The sequence below is a fragment of the Equus przewalskii genome, chromosome 17, assembly GCF_037783145.1.
Source record: "Equus przewalskii isolate Varuska chromosome 17, EquPr2, whole genome shotgun sequence".
Taxonomy (NCBI): Eukaryota; Metazoa; Chordata; class Mammalia; order Perissodactyla; family Equidae; genus Equus; species Equus przewalskii.
Genome location: NC_091847.1, coordinates 75222860 through 75247042, shown reverse-complemented (window position 1 = coordinate 75247042; position 24183 = coordinate 75222860). Strand labels below are relative to the sequence as shown.

The following is a 24183-nucleotide window of genomic DNA, read 5'->3' as shown; positions in this document are numbered from 1 at the left end:
TAAATTCGACTGGAGATAAGAATGTGTCATTTGATTCTATGTGTCAGTAATTCAAACAGTGAGTATGTGTTCTGTGGAGAAACTGAAACAAATGTTATGATATGAAGTGGAAATCACAAAATCTGAAATAACATGTTTCTATAATTGCAACTCTTTAAAAAGGCGCTAATGTAAATAAGGGCTAGAAGATATATAAATATGAAAATAGTTAAGATTGATGAGAGGGTATGTAAATTTTAAAATGTATTGAATAAGAAGGGAAGCCTCCAAGCTTTAGTAAGGCACAGACATAGAATTGTGCCTTATGTTTTTATTTGCTGTAATTAAAAACCACTTACTGATTTGATTGAAAACTATATGATTTATTAACACTATAGAAATTAATGTTTTGTAAATGTAAAATGCAAGAATTAAAATATATCCTACACTATTTTTTTAGACCAGATTAGTTTAAGGTAACCCATTTCAACAAATCTCAGTATAATGTGTGATTTCTAATCATTTTTCATGGCTGAGTAGTGAGAAGAATTGTGTTACCTCCTAACTTAATTCGTTTTATTAACTCTCATGGTTATTTCTTGTATTAATTCTTTGTACTTTTGTTAGCTGACTCAATTATAAATCTTTTCGGGAGGAACTCATGTAAAATAAAGTTCCTGACTTCCCAGATATGAAGTTCACTTTTGTCTTCCTTTGATCTTTCTTTCAGGCATTACCTGACACTCAGATCACCAATTATGCAGCAACTTTACACCGGAAAAAAACACTGGTACCAGCTCTCTATAAAGTTATTCAAGATTTGAATAATGAGGTAGGAGAGTTTAAAAGAAAAATAATTTCAACACACTAAAATGAACTATGTGTACTAAAACACATATTTGTGAAGTGTTGTAGTTTTTCCTCTTTTTTTTTTTTTTTTTTTGTTTGATCCTTATGGGACTGGAAAACTTTCTTTCTGCTGCTTCTCATTCTGGTAGTTGCTTTGGCTTTCCCCCTGCCCTCCTTCTCCGTATTTTTTAAATGTTTTGATCAAATTTGTTCCTGTCGAGGACAATATGTTTTGATTCTTGATTTTGAGTGACTTTCTTTATTTAATTTGGACTTTTTCTCTGTTTCCTGTTCTGGAATGTTTCCTTTTCTGGAAGCCAAATTTTAACTATACACTGATTGAAATTTATTTATTTATTTTAAGTATTGTTTGAGTTATTTTACTGACAATATAGAACTATGTGTAATCACTCTAATGACTGAACTCAAACTAGTAACATGAAATGATGCTGCTAGTAAACTTAGCTTGAAAATGATCAGAGAAAGCACTTTTTGGTCTGAATAGTCAAGATCAGCAAACCTAGAGTAAGAGTTTCCGCACAACCAGGAGGACCTACGACTAGAATATACAGCTATGCACTGCGAGTCTTTGGGGAGAAGAAGAAGAAAACAAAAAGAAGATTGGTAACAGATGTTAGCTCAGATGCCAATCTTTAAAAAAAGAAAAAAGTTTCCTATTATTCAGCTTTGTCATAGAAGAAGGGAAAAATGTAGCTATTGAATCTATATGTTGATTTATGCAAAATACACACATCTTTCTGTTAACACAATAGTATGACACAGTTTTATCACCACTGGATTCATGTATGCTTTAAATGAAAATGAAAGGAACACACAGGAAAGTAGCTTCTTATCTTCCCAGATACAGCCTCCAAGAGTGCCTCTGCTGTGTACTGGAGTGAGTTTGAAGAAGTTCAGGTAATCATCTCCTAACCAGCAGCTTAACTTAAAATGCATCTCCATTTTTGTCCTATCACTAAAAGCTTGCTTACTGACCTCTTTCTTTCCTATCTCCTAAATTTGGATTGGCTCTCAGTCAGGCTTGCGTCTGTTGCTATTTGTAGCAGCAATTTCAGGATTCATTTGCTTCTTTTTCTCTTGCTGTGTATTTATGGATGTTTTATAACTTTAGGTGTGGTAATGTACATATATGCGTATCCTTCTTGGTCAGGAGTTTTCAAAATTCTGTTTGAATAATGAATGTGTGTGTTCCCTACTCCTTGTTTGGCATCATCTTAACATTTAAGCTTTGCTTATTAAGATTTATTTGTTTTATGCTTTCTCTTTAGATTGTAAGCTCTTCACGGGCGTTGGTCATATATTCTGTATTTGTTATTTCCCCAGAATCTAGTATTTTTGTCATATACGTAATGAACACTTAATAAATGTTGATTAGAAGAAGAATGAAATACAAAATGAGAATCTAAAATGCTATCATTTTCATTAGGACTCACAAGTGTGTAAAAGTATCAGTTTCATTTTTTCTTTTATACTTGGGAAGCTATGATATTAAAAAAAGTTATTCACATTACATTATATTGTCATACTTCATAATATTAACATGTGAGACTTCATAATGGCTAGAAATGGAAATCTTACAACTTGAGAGATTCAAGCTCAAGATCCAGCATTCATTATAATCAGCCAGGTGCCAGAGCAGGTCTGTCATTCCATCCTTTCTCCTGTCAGATCATAAATTTCTAACCATGTGTTCATGCTTCAGAAGAACAGAATGTTAAACTCTGTAGAGTCTCAAAGCTTGTCTGGACTTTAGTCCTAGAGGGAGGGCCCTTTCAGTCCTGATTTTATTATATTCTGAAACATAATCAAATGTATTATTTAGTTAACAAGAAAGTATTTCAGAAAATTTTCACATGCCATATATAATATTAATTGAAACTTATAACAATCTTACAAGCACTTTTGCTTTAAAGACTATAAAAGTTCTTAAGAAAGTATATTTTCTAGAAGTTTAATATTATGTATCATGGCCAACCTGTATTACAGCTTAAGTTTTAATCTCTAGACGAACATATTACTTTATTGTTCTCCTTTCTCTCCTTCCAGATCCCATAGTAGTCACTCTAGCATTCTTTCACTTCAGGGAGACCTCCATCCAACCGATTAACCCCATCACTTTTGCATGATTTGGTTGCCTTGCCTCCTCCTCTCAAATGTCTCACTTTTCTCTTTCCCAGCCAAATTTTCGTCGTCTATCATTACAGTCATTCCTGTGCTAACATTCTTAGCTCTTTTGCCTCTCGTTCCCTTAGTTCATATTCTTTGGGCATAATCTCAATACTGGATAAAACCCAACCATTTCCTATACTTCATGCCTGTACCTGAGTGGCTGGACATACCTGGAGAAAACATAGTTTTGTTGGCTTTCTCCACTTTAAATGCAGGACTGAAAATCTCAGATGGATGTGTAATACTGCCTTGCAGTCTTGCTTTACTTCCTTGGTACACTGTCCCACTGTTCATTTTACACCTTCTCTTTCCTTATACTCTTACCCTCCTTCCTCCTCGTTGTCAACTTGCTTTCTTTGTCACTAAAAAAGAGGAAAAAATAGGGGGCTGACCCCGTGGCCAAGTGGTTAAAGTTCCATGCACTCCACTTTGGCAGCCCGGGTTTGGATCCCAGGTGTGGACCTCCTCCACTCATCAGCCATGCTGTGGAGGCATCCCACATACAAAGTGGAGGAAGATTGGCAACAAATGTTAGCTCAGGGCCAATCTTCCTCTCCAAAGACAAACAAACAAACAAAAATAGAGGGAAAAAAAGATGGGAACTTCCTTGTTTTCCCATTCAAATCTACCACTCTACCAGCGTCTGTCTCTACCCACACTCTCCTGCTTTTGCTGCTGTTTGGTGGATGGAGTGTCCCAGGTTGTATCAAAGGCCTTCTTTTCCACATAGGCCTGGATCCCGTCTTCGCTAGCCTCCTCAAATGCCGCGTCTGCAGTTACCTCCTCTTTCCTCCATCATTGATTTCTTGCCTTCCCTGATGACTGGAATATGGAAAAGAACCATATTCTGCTTTTTAAAAAGCTTCTTTGGTTTGCCTTCTATTTTATCATCTACCCCATTTCTCTGTCCCTCTGCACAGAGGAACTTCATAAAGTATTGCTTATTTATAGCCTGCTTGTCCCCATTTCCTCACCTCACCTTCTCTCTTTAACCCACTCAAATTGGGCTTCAGTCTCCATTAGTCCACCCAAACTGCTTTCAGTGTGTTCATCAGAAAGCATGTCTCTTAGTAATTACTGTGTCAAAACTGGTTGCTAAATTTGGAAAAGGTGTCAGTTATTCTTAAGCTTTTTTTCTAACCAGAGAATAATGATTTTTAACACCTTTTGATGTGGTGATAGTGCCCTTTAGGGGAGGTCAGAGTCATTTATGACACTGAGAAAGTGAGAATATGATGGCATAATACATATGCTTTGAATTAACAGATATTAACAGCACTGGCAAGTTTTTAAGTCTTTTTTTGCAGCGGTATCTGATTAAAAATTCTTGGATTGCCAGTCACTCCTCCTCCCCACTTTTAAAGAGAAACAGAGTTATAATTTTGGCAACTCTGTATATCCTTGCTATGCTTAAGTAGAATATACATGCCAGTGTACTTCTGGGTACTGAGGAAGGGAAATTCAAGTCTTTATAACATAACAAATCGTATTTGTACCATGGCCAGTAAAATTTAGAGAAGCAATTTTGGAGTCTTTTGCTAAAGAAGAAAGTAGATTTGAAACATGGATGTAGATTTTTAGTAAATAAATTTATGAGAGCAATAATCTTTAACTCCCCAAAAGAGCTAAATATTGTTGTCTACTTTAAAAAGATGCCAGCAGTTGACTATTTTTGAAAGTTTATTACTTCATTATTGACATTACATGAAATATACTATTTGTAATTAAACAGCCCTTACCTGCTACTCCACCTCCATTCTAGTATAAGAAATGTGATATAGTTGGAATATCAAGTTGGTGTCAGAAGACCTGACTTCTAAGGTTTTCCTCCACCACTAACTACTGTGACCTTGGGCAAATTGTCTGACTGGTTTAGACATCAGTGTAAGGGGAGAGTTGAGGTGTTTTTTAATTTTAAATACTATGATAATGATATCACAAAAAAAGTTTAGTAGTTACTGACTAGAGTGTGTGTGTGTGTGAATTTTTTAGTTTCAGAGTTCTTCCTTAAGAGCTAAGCTTGGGGCAGCCTCGGTGGCCTAGTGATTAAGTTCAGTGCGCTCCGCCTCGGCAGGCGGGGCCTGGTTCCTGAGTGCAGACCTACGTCTCTTATCTGTTAGTGGCCATGCTGTGGTGGCAGCTCACATACAAGAGAGGAAGATTGGAAGTGGATGTTGGCTCAGGGTGAATCTTCCTCAGCAAGAACAACAAAAAAAAAGCTAAGCTTAACTCATCTAAATGTATTAACTATACAGTGGGATTTGCTGACTTTAATTTGCAATTGTGAAAGTAGTGAGTTATTCTAGAGTGTTAGATTATTATACACATATATAACTACATTCAAGATTTCCAAATGTATATGCATTATTTCAATCATTCAGAATAGAGATAAGCATATAAATTACTGAATTATTCATGTTTTTGAAAGCTAATGTTAATTTAAATATTATTTTATAGTTTCCTGTCAGTGTTTTATCTGCATTTTAAAATCACAGCCAGTTTAGTGTAGTCTGCAGTTATTCCAACAAAACCATTCTAAATTGGCAGTACACGTTTTGGGAAAAGGGGGGAGGTTTATTTAAACTTCTCATTTTCTTCCGTTTGCAAGGTCCTGAAGCTCCTCATAAGTTATACTGTGTGAAAAATGAAAAATTATCCAATTAAACATTGAGAAAGCTATTTCTGTGTACTTTCCTCCTTTTCAAAATCTTTCAAATAAGTATGATTAGTGAAATTTGTTAATCTTAAAGCCTAAAAATAATCGTTTTGGTTTACGTGTGTACTTAAAATATTAGGTAGCATTTTGGATGTCCAAATATTATGTATTGCAAAATCCCTATCTTTTCTGAGTGATATATAATTTGTTTAAATCATAGTCTAAATCATATATTTAAAGTTTATTTCCAACAAGATGATTTGAAATTATTTTTTTCCAATAGAAACTTCTAAAAATGGAGGATAGTAAGGGTTGGTGAGAACAAAAAAGGAAACTCACTAAATATAAATGTAGTCCATTGGTTGAAGATCTAATTATCTAATAAATTTAATGGTGCAGTGTATTGAAAGATATGTTGATATTGTATGGGCACAAAGTACTTCTTACAGTTAATGGATTAGTCAGTTTAATATGTTTGGTTACATTGGTTCAAAATATGCAAAAATTAATATTGAGAATTTATTTAAAAAATACTACACGAGTATATGTGCCTTTAAAAGAATACAGTTACACCAAAAGAATGGAAATGATTAATGCACTTTATTTTCCTTTTAGCTCCTGGAGCCTGTCTGCCACCAGCTATTTGAGCTCTATCGTAGCTCTGAAGTTCGACTTAAGAGGTTCACACTGCAGTTCTTGCCGGAATTGATGTGGGTTTATTTACGGCTTACAGTTAGCCGAGACAGACAGAGTAATGGTTGCATTGAAGCACTCCTTTTAGGAATTTATAATTTGGTAAGTTGAAGATGATAGTTTTGGAAATTTTAAGTTCTTTTTGTGTGTGTGTGAGGAAGATTGGCCCTGAGCTAACCACTGTGGTGGTCTTCCCCTATTTTGTATATGGGATGCTGCCACAGCATGGCTGGTGAGCAGCATGTAGATCCAAGCTCAGGATCTAAACCTGCAAACCCTGGGCCACCAAAGCGGAGCATGAGAGCTTAACTGCTATGCTACTGGGGCAGCCCCAAGTACTTTTTAAAGTCCTCTGAGAGGGGCTGGCCTGGTGGCGTGGCAGTTAAGTTCGCACGTTCTGCTTCTCGGCGGCCCGGGGTTTCACCGGTTTGGATCCCGGGTGTGGACGTGGCACTGCTTGGCAAAGCCATGCTGTGGCAGGCGTCCCACAGATAAAGTAGAGGAAGATGGGCATGGACGTTACCTCAGGGCCAGTCTTCCTCAGCAAAAAGAGGAAGATTGGCAGTAGTTAGCTCAGGGCTAATCTTCCTCAAAAAAAAAAAAAATAAAGTCCTCTGAGAGCCAGTCCTGGTGGCCTGTGGTTAAGTTCAGCACACTCCACTCTGGCAGGTCAGGTTCAGTTCCTGGGCACAGAACCACACTACTCGTCTGTCCATAGTGATGCTGTGGCAGTGGCTCATAGAAAAACTAGAAGGACTTACAACTAGAATATGCAACTAAGTACTGGGGCTTTGGGGAGCAAAAAAAAAAGAAAAGGAAGATAACACATTTTATAAAGTAGTTGAAACTATTATAATTGATAGCATTGCTACTATTTCATGACTTATTTCTTCAAATTATTTGACCAATATTTATCAGTGCCTTGCATTTAAAATTTATTTTTTGATAATATATTTGTATTTGGTACTTTTTTTTCTTTAAAGATTTTGTTTTTCCTATTTCTCCCAAAGACCCCTGGTACATAGTTGTATAATTTTAGCTGTGGGTCCTTCTAGTTGTGGCATGTGGGATGCCGCCTCAGCATGGCTTGATGAGTGGTGCCATGTCCACACCCAGGAATCGAACTGGTGAAACCCTGGGCTGCCAAATCAGAGCCCGTGAACTTAACCACTTGGCCACAGGGCCAGCCTGTGTTTGGTACTATATTGTTTATGAAACTCTTTTCTTCTAAGGAATTCTTGAGTACCTTCAACGTTATTCTGGTTTTTTTCTCATGGTGCCCAGTTTAAGACATTGGTATTGAAATTCCTGCCTTCTGAAATCTTATATTCTGTGTATTCAGTTCTCATCCTAATAAAGTTAAGTTTATACTCCACCTAAATAAAGTTTTGTAGTTGAGAGGTGATAAAGTACCTCACAAAACATTGAGTCTCAGAAAAGTAAATATTCTTCTGCACCAGTGCTCTTTCCTCTATTGTCCCTTAAAAAATAATTAGAAAACATTTCCATCACTAGAACACGTATCTGAAGGAAGGAGCATGGCCTTTGAAATCACTTGTATTTTGTTTAAAACCAGGCCCTGCCACTTACTGGCTGTTTTAAATATAGGCAAGCTACTTAATATCTTGACTTCAGTTGCCTCATCTGGAAAACAGAAATAAAACATTGTTATTAGGATTAAAACCAATTAGAAGAATCCAGCATGTTGCTTGAGGTGTTTAATAAATGTGTATCATTATTATTATTAATAGTAGTAGTATTATCATCATTAAAGATTAGTTTTTTTAAATGAAAAGCTGGTCTAGGTATAAGATTCTCTACTTTGCAAACTTGCCTGATTGTTTTTTCTTTTAAAGCAGAACATTTGTTTCATATATCACTGTCTCCTCTAGTGCTTAGCACATCTACTTAGTAAATGTTTGCTGATTTAATAATTGAATTTAGTGTTTCATATTATGTTTAACATTAAGCTGTCATTTTTGTTAATTAGTGTAATAAAATTTAGTAGCCTGGTGGCGCAGCGGTTAAGTTCGCACGTTCCGCTTTGGCGGCCCAGGGTTCGCCGGTTCGGATCCTGGGTGCGGACATGGCACCGCTTGGCAAGCTGTGCTGTGGTAGGTGTCCCACGTATAGAATAGAGGAAGATGGGAACGGATGTTAGCTCAGGGCTAATCTTCCTCAAAAAAAAAAAAAAATTCAGTGGGACAAATGAAGCAAACATGTTTTGTGTAGCAGAATGCTTGACAAGTTCTTGACAGTATTTGTTGGTGCTATGGTTTAATCATCTTTTGATATCTCAAAAATAGTGCCTAACCACTATTAAACCACTAAAAAGCCCTATAAAAAATGCTCGATTATATGTGAGAAATATAACCTTAGGCTTCTGTCTTTGACTTCCCTTGACACTTGTGTCCTTTCTTCTCTGTGGTTCTCAATTTTTCTTACCAACACGGGGTTTTTTTCATAGATTCATTTCTCTTCTTTTTTCTTTCCCTCCCCAGCACTTCTCTGTTCCTTAAAATAGCTCCAGGGAGAGTTTTCCATTGCCCTCAGCTTAAAGAAATTTCAGAACAGCCTTCTCCACAGATACACACAGAGATAAATCAGAAGTAGGTGGGAGAGTTTTATATTGCCCTTAGCTTAAAGAAATTTCAGGAACGCTCTTCTCCACAGATACACACAAATATAAATCAAAAGTATTTGGCTTAATTTGAAATTTAGGAATAAAAATTAAAATTTTTGCTTAAGTCAGGTCCATACATCTTAGCATAGACTTTCTCTGAGACACAATGGCCCAGATGTAGTGGTGACTAGTTTGACTACAAAGTAGTTTAAAAAAAACTCTAGGGACTTTTTAAACCCATTTTTCTGCCAAAATAGAGGTATAGCCATTGTTCACATATAATTGAAACTCTCCTGTGACATAGTAAACTCAGAAAGGAGCCCTAGAGAGAAGTTCTTTTGGGTTTGCGTTTTGGTAACAATAGTTGGCTTTGTTTTTGTTTCTTCCTTTTATGCTGTGTGACTACCCAAGTCTCTCTCTGACCACCTTCCTTCTAGGTCTGCTAAGGGCAGTCTTCTCTCTATGGATCTTGTAGTTAGTCATGTGTTATTATATGAGTTGTAAAAGAAATATAGAGTAAAATAAGGCACTAGAGAAAAGGAATGATACAGAAGGAACATTTCACCCCTTTCATTGCTGGCTTCTGTAGGCAGATTTTTTTTTTTAATTTGGTGGGTATAAAATGGCATCTCATTGTCATCTAAACTTGCATTTTCCTCCTTACTCATGAGCTGGAGCCTATTTATGGACCACTGGTCTTTTGCCTATTTTTCTTTCTTTCTTTCTTTTTTACTTTTTATTAAGATTATGATCGTTTACAACCGTGTGAAATTTCAGTTGTACATTATTGTTGGTCAGTCGTGTTGTAGGTGCACCCCTTCACCCTTTGTGCCCACCCCCCACCCCCTTTCCCCTGGTAACCACTAATCTGTTCTCTTTGTCTACATGTTTAACTTCCACATATGAGTGGAGTCATACAGAGATTGTCTTTCTCTATCTGGTGTATTTCACTTAACATAATACTCTCAAGGTCCATCCATGTTGTTGTGAATGGGACGATTTTACCCTTTTTATGGCTGAGTAATATTCCATTATATATGTATACACCATATCTTCTTTATCCAATCATCAGTTGATGGGCATTTAGGTTGCTTCCACTGTAGGCAGATTTTTATTGATACCTGTAGAAGATAGGAGCTATCAGAGACTGTAGAAATGAAGACACTGTTATCGGTGTGTTGGGCTCTTGTTGTCCCCCAGCATAGAAGTCAAGAGAGACAACAAACTGGAGTAGAGAAGTAAAAGTTTATTGGCTTGTGCATGGAAGAGGCACAAGGGAGCTGGTGCAGAAAGGAAAACAGCAGGTGACCGGCCTGTTAGGGAGCAGGATTGTGGGGCTTTTATTAGGCAAAGGCTGGGGAGGAGTGCCTTTTCACAGCATATAGGGGTGGAGTTGTGCTTGCTCCTGTGCCGTCACTACTACATGTGATGCATGTATTGTTAGCATGCCAGCTCTCCACCTGGGGGTGTGATTTTTAGTATGGTAATGGGGCTAGGGTCACCTTCAGACAACTCCTGGGTCCTGGGGTACATGCATAAGCCGGGGAGAGTCCCAGGGCTGCAGAATGTGGATCTTGATGGTCTCTATCTCATTCTCCCGGCTTGCGGATTGGTTTTGCGGATCGGTTAGGGACCTTATCTTGTTAGGCCAGGGGCCTTGCAGGTGGCCCTGTCTGCTTTGGCTGGTTCCTATCTCAATACTGTTGTTCTTTTCAAGGAAAGATAAAGTGCTTTTAAAAATCACAAGAATTGTCTTGCAGTTCAATAAAAATTACCTAAATATGAACTTACTTTTAATCACTTAGACTAATGTTAATTATGTTAATATGTAGCTTATCAGGTCATCAGTTTATTGTTGAATAATTATAAGTCTCTTTTAGTCAAGAATGATGTGTTTTTCTTATTTTAATGTGTGTGGATCTCTTGGCTACGACCTTTAATCTGTTTAACTCAGCCATGTTTCTACTGAAAAAGATCTAATCACTTGTAATCTTCCTGTCCTGTTTGTAAATTTAACGTGAAAATTGATTTATGTGCCTGCTTCATGTCTTTGCTGTCATGTTGTATTTGATGTAATGTCGTATTGTGCTCAATCAATATCACAGTATCACCTAAATGTACAAATTTGCTAATAGGTTAGAAAAGATACACTAGGGTAGTAATATTTTTTTACATATTAGTATTTCTAAAAATCTTCCTTAGTTGCCAATGATATATTTGGTAAATGAAGAAAGTAATTATTTCTTATAATGCAGTCCTGTGAATATTTCATTATCTTTGTATATTTTTTAACTACAGGAAATTGCTGATAAAGATGGAAACAATAAAGTTCTATCTTTTACTATCCCTTCCTTATCCAAGCCCTCAATATACCATGAGGTAAGTAAGATTGGAAAGGTGGAATTATTTAAAATTATATTGAATAAGAGATAAAAGTCAGTTTCTTACCAGAGATAAACAGTCCCAATGTGTCTTTACTGATTTGCATCTTAAAAGTAGATGTGTATTATTAGCAATATAAATCTGAGCTGTTGTCAAGAGAGGCAGAAGGTAGTTAATGGAAAGTTTTCCTCTGGTTCTTGTTTGTTTCTTTTTAATCCTTCCACTAATATAATTTTCAGTCTTTTTTATTAGACTTTTATCAATTTTCAAAAATATTCTTCAATTTTCTTAAATCTTTGCCTGTTAATTAGAAGTCATCTGTGTTAGATTAATTTGTTTTAATTGTTTTTAGGAAATTGACTACTTAGAAGAATAGTAACACTAATTATTTCTGTTTAGAGGAACCTAATTGATGCATTCCAGCTGTTCAGTAACATTACACTTCTGATTTTTGCTTATATTTATTTGAAGAATGTGAGAACACTGGTAATCACATAGGCAGATGATTCCTGTTGAGCTGAACTCATGCTGTCTGCTCTATTTAAGGGTATATCTTAGGAATCAAGCTTCTGGTCTGTAGTGGCTTTACTGCATAAAGTTGTCAGGAAAGCAATTAAAGAAACTTTACCAGTAGTCTAAAAATCATATTCCATTTTCTTATCAACAAACAGTATCCTGTTGTCTCACAGCTCTATGTAGCTATTGATTTTCTTAATTAATTCCCCTGGGACTTTGTTTTGTGTTGGAAATAGAATGCCTCCTATTTAGCCAGGACTCATGTTTAGCCAGCACAGATATTTCTGAGTAATAGAATTTAGTTCAGTTCTATGTGTCATGTTATGAAATAAAATAGAGGCTAGTGAGACATTTGTGAATGGATGGCTCTTCTAACTTTAGAGAGAAGAAATCAATTATGTCATTAAAAGACATTTGATCATAGTCTTCAGTATTGTTTGTGTTATATAATTATAACTCTCTATGCCTTGCTTTCTTCATTGTAGAATGGGATTAATAAGAGGACCTACCTACCTGAAGTTAGACAAACTGCCAAGTTTGAATGCACAGTTGCCAAGACTGCTCTGTGTTCTGGAACACAAACAGATTAAAATTGATGTATTTGTAACCTTTAGTCTTTTCAGCAACTTTTCTTATTCTGTAACCTAAATATAGACTTATTCCATAGTCTTTCAAAAAATAAAGCAGTATATTTTTAGTTCTATATATTATATATAATTTCCAAAGAGAGTTGTAAAACGTATATAATTGAAAAATGGGAAAGGTTTTGAAAGAGAAGAAGAAATAGTCTGAAACTGCCTTTTGTTGAAACAAACTTAAATATCCTTTCATGATAGAGATTTTTAGTTCATTTTAGAGGTGCAGTCAGTCTCATACTTTACCTTATCTTTGTAGCCGTCGACAATTGGATCCATGGCTTTGACCGAAGGGGCATTGTGTCAGCATGATCTCATCAGAGTTGTTTATAGTGATCTTCATCCTCAGAGGGAAACATTCACTGCACAAAACCGGTAATGGTCAAAACTGTAGACAGTAATAATTATTAATTTGTGCTTAACAGTCAACTATAGTTACTTTCACTTAAGTTTGGTATGAGAGGAGGCAAAAAGTTAAATATGTCATACTAGTGAAATACATCATACAGTGAAATACCCATCCATCTAATGGTTGGTACTATGTATGTTGTGGTCATCTTGTATAATAAAGCAATGTAAAAACTAGAAGTGTGGGCATGAAGTCAGCCAAACCAGGGTTTGTGCGCTAGCACTACACCTTAGAAGCTTACCCTCTCAGGCAGTTTATCTACTCTGTGCTCCTTGCTTTCTTCATTGTAGAATGGGTTAGTGAGAGTACCTGCCTACCTGAAGTTAGGCAAACTGCAAAGTTTGGACGCACAGTCCTTAAGACTACCTTCACTTTTGACACCAACTGCAGGTTTGGGGGGTTCCCATAATCACTCTTAGGTTTAGTAACTCACTGGCAGGACTCATAGAACTCATTGAACGAAAGCTGTTATATTCACACTTATTGTTTATTACAAGGAAAGGGCACAGATTAAAATCAGCTAAAAATAGAAATGCATGGGGTAGAGTCTGGGAGGGTTACAAATACAAAGCTTCCGTTGTCCTTGCCCCTGGAATCAGGATGCATTACACTCCCAGCATCACTGTGTGACAGTATGCATAGCATCAGGCTCAGGTGAGCATCAGTGTCCAGAGTTTTTATTGGGCTCCATTAGGTAGGCATGATTGATTAGATTGATTGTTCGCAAGGTTGATCTCAGCCTCCAGGTTGATTGATACTGTGACCCAAACCACAACTGTAAATCACATTGGTTCTTTCTGGTGTGGCCAGCCCCCAGCAAAGAATGTTGTATGTCACCACTTCCTCCCTGAGATCTGTTGTCACCAGTCCCCATCCCAAACAAAGACACTCCTATCAGATATGACATAGGTTACTTCTTAGCGGTGGGGAAGAGCCTAGACCCTTTTGGGCAAGGCCAAATTCTTTACTACACAGGCCATCCCCTGACCTTTGGCCAAGGATCTTTTAAACAAAAACAATCTTGTTTATCTGGGCATCTACTTTAGTATAGCATTTATATGACAGACACAGATGGCAATATGGTCATTGTGAATACGCCTAACATTTGAGTAGCCAGTGTAAGTTAGGGATATATTTGAAGAAACAACTAATTTGTTCTATAAAACTGCTACATACATTTACATATTTTTGTACCAATTTTTGATTATTCTTTCCCATTCTACCCCCATCTGCTGCTATTTGTACCTTACGATAAACTTGAGGAACTGTTTATCATAGAAATTAGCTGATGAGTAGCTAAATTCAGTTCTTCCTTCAGGCCAGTAATTTTCCATTAGTATTCATCATAAGGAGCCTTTAACTCAATTTACTAATACATTTGACTATCAGTATTAGTATTATAACCTTACCAACAGTGCCAGCATTACACTGTATCACGGAATGGCAGTAGATGTAACCTGAAAAATAAGAGTCAAAGATCCTAGCATATTACCAGAGTCTCACTTAGTCATTAACTGTTATTCCAGTTCGTCATCATAGATCTCGCCAGTGTGTCCCAGAACAATGCCACTCAAGTTTGCAGGCTTCCATTTGATTTTATCAGGTTCTAAAAGCAGGAGTGGTCTCACCAACATATGGCTTCACTCTTTCAGGAATCTGATATAATTGAGCCAAGAGACAATATTAGCTCTTGCTCTGAACCTTTCTCAAGGTAGCAGTGTAGTATTGAATTTCCCTCATTGCATAATCCATTTATTGATTCCCTTATCTCAGCTACCATTCCTCCCTCTCTCCATTTGTCCCCAAACTTTTCTACCTTTCGAAGGGACATTAGGTTGAGCCATTGTGCTGGTCTGGATTGCTGGCAGCAATACCAGTCTAGCATGTGCCTCTGCTACTCTTCTCCCATCCATATAGGGTAAGTTTACTCAAGCACAGAACTAGTGGGCTATCTCACCACTGGGCAATATGTCTGCATTCTCTTTCAACCCCAGTTTTACTGGATGGAGTGAAGGCACAACCCACCCCGTTGGGCCCTTAGGAATTCTGACATAATGGTTAAAAGATATAGTTACAGCTTCTTGCTTAGGAAGGTCTCTGCTTCTGACATCTGCAGTCACAGTGCTGGTCCTCAGACCACTGCTTTAGGTAGGAAAAAAAAAGTTGAGGTGATTTGGGGAAGAAAGTTATACGACCATCTTACCCCCATGGGAAGAGTTGCGTAGTCATACCACCATTGTCCCCTCCACTCATCTCTTTCCAAACCCCCAGAAAAGCAGAAGAATCTATCTAGTGGTGACCCTCCCTTGGTCTCCCTTTTGTTGAGTGCGAGTACTCAACATAGTAAGCTCATGAAGGCATTTAAGCCAACCCTTCGTGCTTTATCCCTCCCCGTACCGTCCCCATTTTAGGTAACAGATGTTTCACTTGTTTGTTCCACTTCTCTATCAAACCATTACCCTGAGGATATCTCCTTACCCATTGTTAGGCCTTATGGGCTGTAAAGTGTGTTCCTTGCTCTGAAGAAATGTGACTCAGTAATCCAAATAGGTGCAATATCTTATATTCTGGTCCCTTTGTAGTACTATGAACATTTGATCTGCCATCAGGTAAGCAAAGCTCAGTGCAGAGTAAGTGTCTATTCCTGTCAGGACCCATTTGTAGCCCTCGGGGCTACTGACATCAGTCCACTGTCAACTGTGTGCAGGCCTTTATTCCAGGGGAATCTTCCCTATGGCCATCTGCAGTCTGTCTCTGTTGTTGGTAGAACATTTCTTACTGGCATTTTGTGTCTCGCAGGTTACAAAAGGAATATGTCTAAATTCAGCCCATCTCTGCATTGCCACAGTACTGCCATGTCGACTATTTCATGGACCCAGAGGGCCACCTTAAGCAAGCACACTGGAATATCTACTCATTGAAACCAATCACCTTCCAACTCTGGAAGGGGTTTCTCCTGATGGACATAGACATATCCTACTTTAATGCACTCTTCAAATTCCCATAGTGATTTCCATAGGGCTGTTCCCTATACAGACACTTCTTTAAATAGGCCAGTTTTCTGTGGTTCTCCTGCCTGATCATATGGCCAGGCCATTGGCCACAGCCCATGAGTTGGTAAAAACCCAAACATAGTGCCAAACAGCATGCAATTAAGTCCACTCACCAAGGTGATTTGTTTTTACCTTCTTCAGTCAGAGTGGCAGCCTTCCAAACAGGATGTAGTCTATGCATGTTAGAACTGCCATCCATAAACCAAGCAGCTATTTGTTGGTCATTAGAGAGCACTTCATAGGATAGTGTCCAGGTGATGATAGAATCTGGCAGCCTGGCACATGGTGCCAAAGTTGGCCCTACGGAAAAAGAGGCTCCCTGCTTATGAGTACTCTGAGTATCTCTTTGCATTCCCCTAGTAGCATATTCCTGCACAAACCGTTTCCACTTTATGTTGGAACTCTTCTGGCACTGCCCATGTTTTTCTGACATCACCCAAGATATGGGAATTTTAGATTTCAGGATTATTTTGTTTCAGTCATAGGGGCAGTCTCAGTGCCTAATGGCAAGCTAGTTGTCTCTCAAATGGAAATTTCCTGGTCGCAAATCCCGGAAGACGTCACTAGGTGGCATCTACTGGGTTTTGCCATGAGCCTCAGTCTGTACTCCACACAGGGCTATTGTGCAGCAAATTAATGACCTTATAGGCTTGGCGATCTTACTGGTCCCCATTTAGCATGTCCAATTAATATTGGAGGAAGGGAGGATTTACATGCTTTCTATTTTACAATACTAGATAGGGGAGGTGTTCCCCAGGCAGACACAATGTCGTTCCCATAATATGTTCAGGTAAATGACACACGATCATTTCAAATAAAGTTCATCCAATTTATAATTTCAGTAAGTTAAGATGATGCCCAAAACATGCTTAGCATAGTGTCTGGCACATAATGTTAGTGATACTATTATTTGTTATGTAATATTTTATGTTCATAGTAAAATAGTACTCTTATCTTATTGGTTATAATATTAGAGTTATGTAGCAAACATAGGATCAAGTGAGTTTCCATAGTCATTGGCATTTTGATCAAGTGCTTCAATCTGGAATTCCAGTTCTCCTTATGGGTTTTTCCAATATTACACATATGGTAGAAAATGCAGTGGCTTCCCTTGTGTCCTAACACACTCTTGTGGAATTCAGCTCTAGTGATCATCTTTTGTTAGCCAGCAGGGTGCTGTGTAACACTTGGAGAAGGCCTTATCCCAACATGAAGTGACAACTTAATTTTTTTCTATACAGTTATGTTGGTTTACTCAAATCATTTCACAATATAAAATTTATGTTACAATAGTGGTTGATAAGTATAGTTTGCAGACTGGTTTGCATTAAAATAATCTGGTTACCAGGTTTCTTTTTTGTTTTCTACTTTTAATTTTTAAAGTATAACATTATATACATGTGGTAAATTTAAAATAGAACAGAGTATAAAGTGAAAATAGATGAAAGTACAAAGAACAAAGTATATGTGTCCTCTTCCCTCTAACCATTCATTTCTACTCTCATTAGTTAAAATGTTAGCAGTTTTTTATGTGTCGCTTCAGAAATTTTAGCGCATATAAAAGCACGTATTCAACCTTAAACACATGCAGGCCTATACACACTGAATTCACTTGCATATCTTGTTCTGCAACTTGCTTTTTTCATTTAAGAATAAATCTTGGGGGGCCAGCCCCATGGCCAAGTGGTTAAGTTTGCACGCTCCACTGCCGCCGCAGAGCTGCATAAAAATATACAACTATGTACTGGGGGGCTTTGGGGAGAAAAAGGAAAAATAAAATCTTTAACCAGAAAACAAAAAACAGTTTTAAAAAAACAAGAATAAATCTTGGACATATTTCTCTAGTATCATATAGAAGTCTCCTTGTTCTTTTTTAACGATTACTTGTTATTCCATTCTGTGTATGTACCATCAGTTTTTGTTTTTAGAAGATTGGCACCTGAGCTAACAACTGTTGCCAATCTTTTTGTTTTCCCCTGCTTTTTCTCCCCAATTCCCCCCAGTACATAGTTGTATATTTCAGTTGTGGGTCCTTGTAGTTGTGGCATGTGGGATGCCACCTCAGCATGGGCTAATAAGTGGCACCATGTCCGCGCCCAGGGTCCGAACCGGCAAAATCCTGGGCCGCCGAAGTGGAGCGCGTGAACTTAACCACTCGGCCACGGGGCCGGCCCTGTACTATCAGTTTTTAACCAGTCTCATCTTGACTAAAATTTAGATTGTTTTCAACTTTTTGCTACTATAAACAATATTGGAAGGAACACAATATTTTTTTGTATATATATATATTTGCATGAGATCACCAAAGTATCTGTACGATAAATTTCTAGCAGGGAAATTGCTACGCTAAAGAATGTCTGCTTTTTTCAGTTTGAATAGATACTGCTAAATTACCCTCCCCAAAACAAGCGTACCAATTGAATGTCCTAGTAGTAGTCTGACATACTACTAGTCTGTAGTATGCCTATTAGTACCAGTGCCTGTTTCCTCATACTAACCCCCAATACTGGGTATTTTCAAATTTTTTAATCTTTGCCAGTCTGATCATTAAAAATTGATGTCATATTGTTTTACTTGGCATTCCTTTAATTATGACTGGGCCTGAATGCTTTTAATATGTTAATTCATTAATTATTTTTCTTGACCTGTAAACTGCATTTGCATGTCCTATATCCATTTTTCTTATTGAACTGTGTATTTTTTCTCTAGTGATTTTTAAGTATTGAGGAAACTGCACTGTTTTACACCTTGCACATTTTCAGTTAATTATTGACCTTTTAATTTATTTATTTTTTTAAAGATTTTATTTTTTCCTTTTTCTCCCCAAAGCCCCCCGGTACATAGTTGTATTTTCTTTGTTGTGGGTCCTTCTAGTTGGCGGCATGCGGGATGCCGCCTCAGCGTGGCTTGATGAGCAGTGCCATGTCCGCGCCCAGGATTCGAACCAATGAAACACTGGGCCACCTGCAGCAGAGCGCGCAAACTTAACCACTCAGCCACGGGGCCAGCCCCCTTTTAATTTATTTTTAATTGAGGTATAATTCACATCGTAAAATTCACCCCATTAAAGTGTACAATTCAGTGATTTTTGGTGTAGTCACAAGATTGTGCAACCATTACCACTATCTAAGTCCAGGGCATTTTCATTGCACCAGAAAGAAGCTCCCGTTTCTTCCCCTCCAGCCCCTGTCCACCAGGTATCTTACTTCTCTGTGATTTTGTTTCTTCTAGATGTTTCATATGAATGGAATTATGCAATATGTGGCCTTTTGTGGCTGGCTTCTTTTACTTAGCATGTTTTCAAGGTTCATTCATGTGGTGGTGTGTATCAGCCCTTCCTCATTTAAATGACTGAGTAATATTCCATTATATTGATAGATATTTTATTTATCCATTCATCAGTTGATGGACATTTGGGTTATTTCCACTTTTTTTGGCTGTTTATGAATAATACTGCTAGGAACATTTGTTTATGAGTTTTGTGTGAACATCTGTTTTCATTTCTTTTGGGTATGTATCTAGGAGTCGAATTGCTGGATCATATGGTAATTCAATGCTTAACTTTCTGAGGAACTGTCATACCATTTTCCAGATTGAGTGTACCATTTTGCATTCCCACCAGCCGTGTGTGATATGCCAGTTTCTCAACATCCTCACCAGTGCTTATTTTCCATCTTTTTGGTTCTAGCCACCTTGGTGGGTGTGAAGGGTGATATCTCATTGTGCTATTGGCTGTTGTTTTGTTTTTGCTGTATGTTTTAGTTTTTTGTACAGTCAACTGTGTCAGGAATATACACACACACAGACACACACACATATATATATTTTGAAAGTTAAACACGTATGCATTAGCTCTATACAGTTTATTAAGAAAAACTGCAATTTCCGGTTCCCTCCCCCCCTTCCATTTCTCCTTTCCCAGGTGTAATGACTTTTAACCAGTGGTTCTCAGCCGGGGCAGTTTTGCCTTGTGGGGAACATTTGCTAATGTCTGGAGACTTACTTGATTGTCACAACTGGGTGAGAGAGCAGGCTGCTACAGGCATCTCATGAGTAGAGGTCAGGGGTGCTGCTCAACATCTGCAGTGCCCGGGCTAGCCCCCACAACAGAATGCCAACAGTGCTGAAGTTGAGAAATCTTGCTTTAACTGACTCTCTCCACATCTTTGAGTAACTTCCTGCTTCTTAGTTTTTCAGTTTGGGGCATTATCTAATAACTTGTCTCTGTGAAAGATAAAGATTTAGCTTGTTACCTCTCTCATTCTCCTATCTTCTGAATGTAGTAATGTTGCAATTGTGGGAACTCGTTACTCAGATTTCTCATTATTATGATTGACTGTGGTTCATTTGGAGCTATTCAGTACTGGGCTTTGTGATTAACTGATTACTTGTCCTTCATACCTTTTTGTTTTCCTTGGAGTTCATAATTTTCCTTTTTTTTTTTTCCTTTGTTTATTATGTGCTTTGTAATTCAACCCCTGCAAATTCTCTATCAGTTGTCTAAATCTCCTTTCAAGTCTTCATTCATATCCATTACTCTCTCAATTTCATCTTCCTGAAAAAGGAGCTCCTGGAGCCTTTGACTTACTCCAGTCTGGACTGTGTTGCCCTCTGTGGCTGGTGTACACTTATTATCTCAGGATCTCCTTTCACTCTCATCCTGGGAATTCCCTTTTCTTTTTCCTATGTGGATCTGTTTCCTCTGCCCTATATCCTCACTCTTTGTTCCTACTATTCTGAAATTCAACTGTGATATTTCTTGGTGTGGGTTTATTTCCTCCATTGTGCTGAGCACTAGGTAGACCCTTTTGGTTTGGAAACTCATGTCCTTCGAACTGGGAGATTTTCTTCAATAATTATTGTTAATTAATTGAGCTTCTCCATTTTATCTGGCCTTTTACCATCTGTCTTCTGGAGCTTTATTATTTGGATGTTGGAACTCCTGCAGTGGTCCTCTTTCCTCTCTCATTTGTCATATCTTTTTCCTTTTGCTTTACTTTCTGTGGTGTTTCCTCAACTTCAACCACCAATGCTTTTCTTGAGTTTTTAATTTCTGCAATGATATATCTAAAAGCTTTTCTTGTTTTCTGAATGGTTTTTCTTTTTCTTTTTCTTTTTTTTTTGTGGAGGAAGATTTGCCCTGAGCTAACATCTGTGCCAGTCTTCCTCCACTTTATATGTGGGTTGCTGCCACAGCATGGCTGACAAGTGGTGTAGGTCTGTGCCCGGGATCTGAATCCATGAACCTGGGCTGCTGAAGTGGAGTGCGCTGAACTTAACCACTATACCACAGGGCCGGCCCTCTGAATGGTCTTTTTAAATAGATCTTGTTTTTCTTTTTGTTTTTTTCAGAAACGTCTTCTCTCATATTTTTGAGAATAGTAATGATAATTTGCTTTATTGAAAGTTATTTTTTTTCTTTGTATATTCTCTGTTTCCTCCAAATTGTGCTTTTTTATTTTCCTATATATTTTGATCTTGTTTTCATGTTAGTGGAGTTCCTCAGATGTCTGGTAATCCTTTTTTTCCCCCTTATATTTAAGAGCAGGAGAATGAAAAATTAGAAGCTCTTTCCATATTAGTAGGGCTAGTTGACTATGAACTTCACAATTTCTAACTGGATCATTCAGTTGGGGAACTTCCCAAGTCCAAATCTCTAAGTGTTTCCTCTTAGGGTGGTCAAATTCCTTAGAGAAAGCTCTTCTAGTCTCTTAACTAGAGAGCTGGCTCCTAGCCTGCTGGTGGCCAAGTCAGGAGGGAGAGTTTGAGGTCTCAATATCCAGTAAGACATATTTCATCTAACTTTCCTATTTTCCGTCTGGTATTTTCCCCCTCCTCCCTGCTGCCCCAAACCACGATTGTACCTGGTGGTTCCCAGGTGGGAATTTCTCTTTTATCCTTTCAGAAAATAAATCTTTAATTTCATAAAATAAATGTTCAATAAATGTAGTGGCATAGAGAAAGAGAAAGGATCTGAAGATGTACCTACCTCCAAGTCAGACTTTCAACTCAATTTTTAACTTCATTTTGAAATAATTTCAAACTTATAAAAAAGGTTTCAAAAATAGTACAAAGAGTTACCAAATACTCTTCATCACCTATGGGCAGCTTTTTAGAAATACAACTTCCCTGGGTCCTGCCCTCAGAGATTCTAATTGGGTCAATCTGGGTTGAGACACAGGAATATGGTTATTTCACAGTTTCCTTAAATAACTGTAATGTGCATCCAGACTTAGGAGCCACTTTCTTAGAGATTGTAAAGATTAGGAAAGCATTCATTTATTCATTCAGTAAAAATTTATTGAGCAATTATAATGTGTTGGACACTGTGCTGGACACTAGAGACAGAGAAGAATAAATCCGGGTTTCATCCTAAAGTTGCTTATTATTAAATAGGTAAAACAGAGGTAGAGTCAGAGAATTATGATTCAATGGGATAAATGCTGTATTAGAGCTACACAGATAAAGGGAACAATTTCCTTTATCTGGGAGAATTAAGAATGGCTTTATGTCCAAGGTAAAAATTTGAGCCAGGACTTGAAACCTTAGCAGGAGTTTCCCAAGTGAAAAAGTATGTTCTAGGAAGAAAGGACAGCATCCATAAAAGCAAAGAGTTATGAACGATTATGCATATTCAAGGGGTTGTAAGAAGATTGATGTAGTGTCAGGTATGTGGTAGGCAGTGGAGGAAAGTGAGGTTGGAGAGGTAGGTTGAGCGTGAATTTTAAAGGACTTAGTAGAAATAACTGTAATCCTTTTCCCTTGTTTTTGTTGTTTCTAGGTTCGAAGTCCTGAGTTTTCTCATGTTGTGTTATAATTCTGCTATTGTGTATATGCCTGCTTCATCTTACCAGTCTCTTTGTCGGATGGGCTCCAGGTGAGAAGAGTAATTATCATTAACCTTCACATTTATTCATTTGATGGATGTTTATTGAGCACGTTCTCAGTCGCAGGCACTGTTATAACTTCTGGTGGTACAGCAGTAAACAAAACGCAGGGAGCTTTCATTCTTGTTGGGCTCCTTATCATCCCGCATGCATCATGACCTTGAAAATACTTCGGCATTAAAGAAGTGTTTTCTAGCTGAACATCAAGTTAAGCCAAGATGTCTTAAGTTTAGGGTGGTTTAGTGATACACCTAATCACTGCCTGGATGCCAATTTTTATAAATCACTTTGAGAGCTTTGAATACATAGACCTATATGTGGAGAAAGTCTTAAGAAATGTGAACTTTTTTCTGTATATCTTTCACAAATAACTGTCTCTGCTTTGGATAAGATTAGCAATAACACCAATTATCTGTATGTCTCATTTGTATTTATGTGTTCAAATCTTTACTAAATCAGAACTTCTAATAATTTGGACAGACTTGAGCTAAAATTTAAATGTCCACTACAGAAAAAAAAGCTTAAGTAATATAAATTAGTTTGGAGACAGGACATTTAGCTTCACAGAATTTCCGTTACGGAAGGAACCCTGAGTTCATCCTGTCCAACTGATTTTTACTTGAGGAAACTAAGCCCCAAAAAGAAGTTAAATGTGTATTAGTTTTCTGTCGCCTCATAATATACCACGAAATTAGCAGCTTAAAATAGCACACATTTATTATTTCACAGTTTTGTGGGTCAGGAGTTTAGGCATGAGTTAGTTGAGTCCTCTGCTTAGGATCATAAAAAGCTGCAGTTAAGATGTTGGCGGAAGTTGCAGTCTTCCCTAAGGCCCGATTGAGGAATTATACACGTTTGTTGGCAGGATTCAGTTCCTGTAGTTGTAAGACTGAGGGCTTCAGTTTCTTGTTGGCTGTCTGCTGAAGGCCAGCCTCAGTTCCTTGCCACGTGGACCTCCCAACATAAGCAGCCTACAACATAGCCGTGGCAGCTTGCTTCTTCAAAGCAGAGAAGAGATGAGAGAGACTCCAGCAAGACCTGCGCTACAATCTTATGTACCATAGGCACATATTCTTGTACACGGACTCAGGGAGATCCTGTTACCTTTGCCCAGCCACACTCAAGAGGAAGGGATGACATGGGGCATGAGTACCAAGAAGGAGGGGTCATAAGGATCGTGGTCCCCCAAGGGTCTGTCCACCACGATGCTCTGCTCAAGTTCATGCTGTTGTTGGGTTACTGGGAATGGAATGTGGCCCTGTTTATAACAAAATTCAGTTTTCATAATTGGGGGAAGGCCAATCTTAAATT

The 24183-nt window shown here is 37.8% G+C and overlaps 1 protein-coding gene across 34 annotated transcripts in view; it reads left to right on the top strand.

Moving 5' to 3' along the window:
• HYCC2 (hyccin PI4KA lipid kinase complex subunit 2) overlaps positions 1-24183 on the top strand; it is an 89037-nt gene that overhangs the window by 43144 nt on the left and 21710 nt on the right. For 12 of the 34 annotated variants that reach the window (XM_070580577.1, XM_070580575.1, XM_070580569.1 and 9 more), the window contains 5 exons: positions 710-811; positions 6290-6469; positions 11289-11369; positions 12783-12898; positions 22767-22862. In XM_070580577.1, the coding sequence (XP_070436678.1) occupies positions 710-811; positions 6290-6469; positions 11289-11369; positions 12783-12898; positions 22767-22862 (575 nt within the window). Of the gene's footprint in view, positions 1-709; positions 812-1690; positions 1747-5010; positions 6470-11288; positions 11370-12782; positions 12899-22766; positions 22863-24183 lie in introns of all 34 variants that reach the window. The other 22 variants (XM_070580592.1, XM_070580581.1, XM_070580599.1 and 19 more) reach the window with 3 other exon arrangements.